Genomic DNA, 7,444 nt, shown 5'->3' on the forward strand with positions numbered 1-7,444 from the left:
TTCCAGGAGAGAGCAATTAGTATCAAGGCAGCCTTCCATGCATTTACAACTGTTTCCCCTAATATTGCTTTGCCCTTTTTTGGGGTCTGACTCCTCTCCTAGAGACGAAGTCCCATCACAGCCTCTCACTCTGCCTGCACGCTAACCTAGAAGGACAAGACTCTGCTCCTGCCTGAGGCTTCCAGGCAACAATAACGCAAAGCAGGAGCCATAGACACATCCTGTAAAACCCCACACCCGGATCACAGGCTGTCACGAGCACATCCAGAAGCACCGCCGCACCTGCAGCTGGCTCCGGAAGGCTTCCCCCTCTGAGAAGCTGCTGTAGCATCGAACTGTCTCAGAGCCTGTATCTCCCATGAAGTGCTACAGCGTTAAAACTGCAGAAGAGAGTTGGCCTCTCACCCCACAACCTGGTGCATTGCAAGAATTTTCCTACTGCTTGAGAAAAGGCTGCTCTACCCACCACATATGGGAAGTTTCCCTTGCAAAACAGGAATCCCATTTTGAAACCACTTCCATCTAATACCTCTAATAAGAGGTGGCCAACAGAGCATGGGTTGGGTTTGTTTATTTAAGTCACAAAGAGTTTTATTTTGTGCAACTGCTCTTCTTTGTAGGATTTTCATTTTTAAAATATCAGTAACAATTACGGCTTTTCTCTAGGTTTGGAGGAGACTAAAGAGCAGTAGTGCACATGCTGTGTAAGCCCCTCTGCCTGATAAAGGAGCAACACTGCGTATCCTTAAACAAAGTATTCGTTCCCTCCCTCGGTAAACACTGCTGTTACACAGATGGTGGGAACTATTCTGAATGCTCCTGCTAAGATCCCCTTTCTCCTCTTCTTTGCTCTACTTAGTCTCAAACCAGTGTTACAACTGACAGTGACCACAGAAGTATAAAACAGGCAGGAAAATAGCTCTGTAAGAACACCCAGGCTCCTTTACATGGAAAAAGAAAGAAAAATTCAGCTTCTCCCCTTCTCAGGCCCAGATAATGCCATGACTACATGGAAGCTTCCCTTAGAGAAAACTTCTTGGGGACCGTGACAATAGGATTTCCTGCAGACGCTGCACTACTGCAGCTGAGACATCCATTGCAGACAACAGCTTTACCCAGACAGGCCTGGCACCACAAGATTAATTCACCCAACATGTTTTATGACAACCACCTCATTAGCAGATCTGCCCAAATGGAAGAAATTTTCACCCTCAGAAGGTGCCTAGTGCAAGATTTTGCTTTTTTGCAAAGTCGCATCTAAAATAAAGCTACTTCTAAGAATGAGGCAAAGGAAAGATTCTTTTTTTCTAGCACATTACAAGAAGTGCTGTGATATTTTAGAGTATTTTGAAACTGGGCAAGCAGATAGCCTGTGTGTAAAGCAGCAGAACCCCGGGACGGCTCCAGTGAGAGCTGTTCACTAGAGCGCGAGCAGATGAGCTGTTAGGCCACGCTCCCTCCTCTATCGCAACGCTATAGCACATGAATGGGCTTTTCACATGATTCCTGCTTAGCCATGGTGCAGTGGGAGACGGGACAGTGCTACTAATGCGGGTGGAAGAGAACCTGAATAATTTAACTTCTGCTAATAACATCAGCACTAGGCCCCACAAAGTGCATTAACTCAGTTAGAACACCGGCAATGGAAAAATTCTTTCCTCTTCATATCCCTGTATCCCTGGGAAAGCCTCTGTTCTTGGCCCTGCAGGAGTTCAACCCAGCTGCTAACAAGCAGACGGGATTCAGAAAAGCACCCCTGAAGTGACACATGTCACTACAGTCCGGTTTCTGACTGATTCCCCAGCGACAGCAATTGGTCTGTAGCAGGTGAATACACTGCTGTCCGTACGGCTGTGCACAGCGTCACTCCGGAGGCTGGCGAGCATCAGAATGATGCAGAGCCCAGCAGGTACCGCTCCTCCCAAACACTAAACCATTCACAAGAAATGGGGAAAGGAGGGAGTGAAGAGTTTCTTCTTTGAGGCAATCATTACTTTGCCTGGAGTACCCAAAATATGGCAGAGCAAACAATGTTCTGCCAAAGCAATCGAAATCTGCCACCTGAGGAATTAGCTCTCTGGCCACTAGCCTTCCCAGGTACCCCCGCAATCCCATTCAGCAGAAGTATTTCTACATAAGACACTTCCAGATTATAGTTCCTTCACTTACTTGAAAAATTCAGTTTTTTCCTCCTCAGACTTCACTGTTAAGGTCTTCAGAAAATTCACAACTTCCAGAAAGTCATTCCTAAGCACAAAAACGTAGGCTGTCAAGTGTGACCCTTATTGATAGTTAAACCACCCACAACCAGGAGACTGCAAATACTTGTCCTTCATTTGGCAGAGAGAACTAAACAGAGGGATAGAAGTCAAATGTCGGTAGACCAAGAACGCCAGCATGGAGGTGTGACCAGTTACCCAAAAGCTGCGTGTGCGCAGTGCTGCGCTTTGAAGTCGGCAATTCACAGGGAGACCTGGGCAACGTGGCATCAGCCACCTCTGACCACCTGCCTGGGGCAATGGGCAGAAGGAAGTGCCACCCTACGCTAATGCCACTACCCAGAGAAGCACTCAGGTGACAGCAGACACAGCTCTGTGTGGATTATCTCGGAGCCTGCTTTGCTCCAGTGGTATCGCTAAATGATTTTATTTTCTAGAGCATTTCCCACCACCTCCCATGAGCTTGGGGAGATCCAACTGACTGCGTGTGACTAAGGGACACGCTTCTGTCACGACTGCTTGCTCAGCACCTCATTTGGAAGGCTGATAATGCTTTCTTAATTTAAGGAGCCTCTTTGTCAAAGATCCCTGTAAGAGGTAGGGAGTAAGTCTGCACTTCCCACCTGATAAGTGACACACCTTCACAAAATGAACACATTTGCAACACAGAAATAAGCAGTATCAAGACATAGCAAGAGAGGCAGGATATTCCTTTCCTTACCTGAAGAACTCGTGAGACAATAAGCTGGACAGTGGTGGGCGACACTTTGGATCTGGATTCAGCAGTGTACAGTGCAAGGTTTGCTGAAAGCTGGAGAGAATATCTGCTGAAATTGAAATCCAGAGCAGCTACAGTTAGATTTCTCTCTCAACACTGAACAAGCTATGTTCAGGAGTCCTCCACCCTTCCAAAAACTTATTTTTAGCTCTATTTGATAGCAAAATTGCTCATATCTGTCCCTAAAGGAAGGGAAAATAGCATTTCCATTTCTCTTCCTAAGCTGCTTGGCTACTGGGGCACCAAGGAGTGCTACTGTCCTCCCAAGAAGCTTCCTGCTCCCGCTCTGCTAGAAGGTAACAGCCCCTGCTCAGCTGTGGTACACAACACCCACACGCCTGCGTCCATAACCCTTGATGAAGCGGCTGGTGGGGCAGGACCAAGCAAACCTCTGACTGCTGCAGAGCAGATTTGGGACTGCTGGTGTTACACTGGCTGGTGACCTCCGGCCACATCTGACCACATTCAAACGCAGGAAAAGGGGAACACAGGAGAAGCCGAAGTCTGCATTTTAACTTAGCAAACACAAAGAACAACAATGGCCACTGGACCTACAGCACATCTGCCAGCTGCAACAAAAGGCAAATGGCTCGATGCACGGAAGGAGTAAGCCACAGAGGCCTGTCGATAGCAAAATAAACACGTGTCATTCCTCACCCTGGTCATTTAGGACCGTCAGGAGATTTTCAACCATTGTTCCAAATGCGTAGGCATCCCTCGCATGCCCATAGCTGTTGGGCAGAATTTTGAAATCCGCAGACTGAAAATAAAACCAAAAAGATCAGCAAAGCAGGACTTTATGAAATACCTGGTAGTTTCCATGAGACTATTTCTGCCCCCTGCCATATATACTCTCCAATTCTCTTTATAGCACCAAAGCTCTACTAAGTACCTTGCAAGTAGAATATTATGCTAAAAATTCCACCAGGGAATTTATAACCCAAAGGAGCAACTACGTCACAATGAAGCAATTCCCTGATGAATGCACGCACCAATTGCAGGTCAACAGCCTTCAGCATTTCTATGGAAACAGGTGATGATTAGAGAGAGAAAGAGCGCTCCTTTAGCATAAGTACTCACAGGATGCTTAATGGATAGGAGGTGACTAACAAGTGAAAAAAAGGCTGTATGAGCGCTACACAACCGTGTGACCACAGTGATCTGGGCAATCTCAGCAACTATTCTGTAATTTTTGCAAAGCTTTGGTCATTTAGAAGCATTAAAGCTGCAACACAAAGTGTTTGAAAAATATTACGAGAACCTGCTGTCCAATCACTCTTCATTCAGAATTTCACTTCCCTGTGCCCGACACCATTCCCAAACCAGGGATGGGACGGAAGGGGGAAAAAACATAGACAGTAAACCTCAGATATTATCCAGTAGCCACTTCCTCCCATTCAGGCATAAGGAAATAAAACACGTGAATGAAAACTATTTCCCAAACACTGCACTTTCATTTGTTGCCAGCAAGAAGTTCCTCCAGCAAGTGATGTTACTCACCATCTCCTCGCAAGGGATGCACGACTGGTCTCGTACCGACTTGACATGTCGGAGGAACTGGAAGGAGAAGAGGGGAGACATGAGCTGCCTCGATCGCTCATCTGTGCCAAGCAGCAGGAGCAGGCTCTCCCCGCAGGCCAGGGCTGAGCGTGTGGCAGGAGGTCTGCCCCTGCCCCCTCCGCTGGCATCCAGGGCAGGCTGCCCTTTGCTCTGCCCGGAGGGGAAGCACAAACAGACCAGGTGTGAAGCACCGAGCTGAGAGAAAGCAACTTCAGGGCATCACCGCCAACTCATCCCTTTAGTCCTCAGTCCTATCGTCCTGCACGATCCATCTGGACAGGGAAAGGATTTCATGAGCTTTAGCAGTCAGGTTTTACTGCCATGCTCTTTGCATTGTTGTGCACCACCACGCACACCAGTTGCGCGTCTGCCTGATCCCTTCCGAAAGGTGATACGCGCCAGGGACACTCAATACAGTTCGTGAAGGATTTGTGGATCCTCTGGGAATGTATGAGCAACGTACATTTACGACACAGTGCCAGGCTGCAGCAATGACTCTGCACAGCATGCAGCAGAAATCAAACCAGGAATTTTTCTGCTAAGACCAGTAACAAGCGATGAAGATGCAAGCAGCAAAAGCTAAGGAGTCATTTAAATTATTTTTTTTATATATTCATTTCAACCTAGACCTTCCTGCCTCACACTAAAGCTTTTGTTATTTTAGTTTTTTTTTTTTAAAATCAGTCCAGAGGAGCAAAGATTTCTCACTCTCCCCAATCTTAACCTACCCTCCAGCCAGCAGTCTCCCTTAGAAAAGTAGCTGCTTTTTGGCTAATGGGGAATTAGTTTGTGTTTTTGCAGACGTTGTAGTTTATAGTTACGGTGTCCTTAGGGCAAAGATTCAGGTCAGAGCAGGAAGTGAGCCAACACATTTAATAGTAAATCCAGATAACTGGAAGGACTTGGACCTTCACATCCACAGATGGCCAGCTTCAGCAGGCATCAGAGGGTGCGCTTTGCTTGGCTCTTACCTCTGGGGTGGCTTCATTGAAGTTACAGACTGTTTCCATTCCTCCCAGCTTCCAGTGCCCATCCTCACTTACAAACACGGATGATAAACAGACATTGTTATGCGTTAGGTTTCCCTAAAACATGAAGGGGGAAAAAAAAAAACCCAAAAGGATAACAGACTTGGGGATAGATGAAGACATAAAATCTTAATCAGCACTAACTAGGTGCTGCGAGGAGCTGAGGAAAAGCTGCCAAAAAGTGCACAATTCTAAAGGTCCTTCAGGATTTTGTAGGTGACTAGCAGATATCAGGCAGGAGGGCTGGGGTTTTAGAACAGAGAGAGCTCTAACTGTCACAGCCCTTGCAATGCAACTGTAAAGCCAGAGAAGACCTCCAGCTATGAACACAAAGCCCAAAAGCTACAGTCTGAGCTGGGATTTAACTGCAGTCCTGGACAAACACACAGTGCCAAAACAGGGGAGCGGTGACACCGATCTCTGACACGTGGCAACAGCTGTAAATAAATGCCAAGGTCCCGCAATCCCATTTCCCTGAAGTAAGAAGCACTGCAAGTAGATGTCAATTCACAAATTGAGAACTGCTCCCTTACTTCCAAAACCCACAGCATTTTCAATTACCCTTCCTCCTATAAAGCAGCCAATGATTTTAGCAGTTTCAGCCTACAAGAACTGTGGGGTGTGTGTCTGTCTTTTTGTGAGGAATCAGGAATGAGACAGTACCTACCCTGTCATGGAGGAAGATGAGCGCCAGCAACACGTCGTAGATCCCTGCGCAGATTTCTGCAGAAGAGAGCGTCTCCAGGACCATCTCCAAAGGCTTCACACGTTCTGTAACCAGGTGGATCCCATTTGCTTCCACAGTACAAGAGAGGAAGCGCAGAAGGCAAGGGTGGCGCAAGGTTTTCAGGTGCTTCCAGAAGCAAAGACATCTGTTAAATCTCACCCAAGGCATCTCTCTTGGCTGCAGAGCTTAGCCTTGTACTTTTAGCCATGTTTTCTGCTTGAATTTAGACAGCCCATCCCTGCTCCTCACCAAGCACTCAGCACACTCACTCACGCATTGCAGAACTTTTTATAATGCATCTAGATACAAAGTCTTACACAGAATAAACACAGCATTTTGGGTAGGATCCACCCAAGAAAGACTCTCTGACTTCTATCTGCAGGAAGAGACCAGTACTCCGCAAAGTAACGCAGGCATTGCTATCTGAACATCGCTTCCCACCACTGCTCGCATTGTGCAGCGCACGATGAGCTTCGCAGCTGCCGGCCCCCTTTCTCCCCCTGCATGGCAGCTGTTTGCAGCCGGGGTCAACTTTGACCTTTTCTCCTGCCCGTACTCCCCAAGGGTTTGACCCTCATTAACCGATTCCCACCGCTCCAAGAAAAAGGAGGGACAGCTCTGACAAGTCTGTCCCAGGCACGCTCTCAACCATACCTTGGCAGCTTTATTAACCTTATCTTCATTCTCTCGCTTGTACACAAAGACGGAAGCAAGTTTTCCATCTTGTAGCACGGCCGGATAAATTGTGTGTCCAGTTGGCAGTGTGAACGGCGGCTCTTCCAGTGCGTTGCTCTTTAAAGCGCTGTTCTCCGAGCCCATCACTTGCAGAGTTCGGCCGTTGTAGAGGTTCCCTCTTGATGACAAAAACAGGCCTTTGGGTGAAGGAAGATTTTTTTCAGACAGATTTAGTTCCAGCGGACGCTGTCCAGTTCGCCTTCAGAGCATTTTCTGCAAAGCATGAAACAGCCATGAAGACCCTCCTCCTGCAAGTATCCTCTCCTTCAGTTTAAGGACAAGAATAAAATCCCCATCGTTTATTTTGTAAAGGAAACCAAATGAGCAGCTCTCTAGCTGTGGAGCTAGGACTGCGTTGGCATTTGTGTCAGCATCACCACCAGACATCACCAGCTCT

General features: G+C 47.3%; 1 protein-coding gene across 1 annotated transcript in view; it reads right to left on the reverse strand.

Annotated features, from left to right (window-relative positions):
- SCYL3 (SCY1-like 3 (S. cerevisiae)) overlaps positions 1 to 7,171 on the reverse strand; it is a 13,788-nt gene extending 6,617 nt beyond the window's left edge. The window contains exons 1-7 of the mRNA XM_009586129.1: positions 6,967 to 7,171; positions 6,253 to 6,438; positions 5,529 to 5,642; positions 4,498 to 4,554; positions 3,655 to 3,757; positions 2,941 to 3,052; positions 2,170 to 2,247 (exon numbers count right to left, since the gene is read on the reverse strand). Coding sequence (XP_009584424.1) covers positions 2,170 to 2,247; positions 2,941 to 3,052; positions 3,655 to 3,757; positions 4,498 to 4,554; positions 5,529 to 5,642; positions 6,253 to 6,438; positions 6,967 to 7,131 — 815 coding nt within the window. The 5' untranslated portion in view covers positions 7,132 to 7,171. The remainder of the gene's footprint in view (positions 1 to 2,169; positions 2,248 to 2,940; positions 3,053 to 3,654; positions 3,758 to 4,497; positions 4,555 to 5,528; positions 5,643 to 6,252; positions 6,439 to 6,966) is intronic.
- Positions 7,172 to 7,444: the final 273 nt, after the last annotated feature.

The sequence above is a fragment of the Fulmarus glacialis genome, unplaced genomic scaffold (assembly GCF_000690835.1).
Source record: "Fulmarus glacialis isolate BGI_N327 unplaced genomic scaffold, ASM69083v1 scaffold30589, whole genome shotgun sequence".
In the NCBI taxonomy this organism is placed as follows: Eukaryota; Metazoa; Chordata; class Aves; order Procellariiformes; family Procellariidae; genus Fulmarus; species Fulmarus glacialis.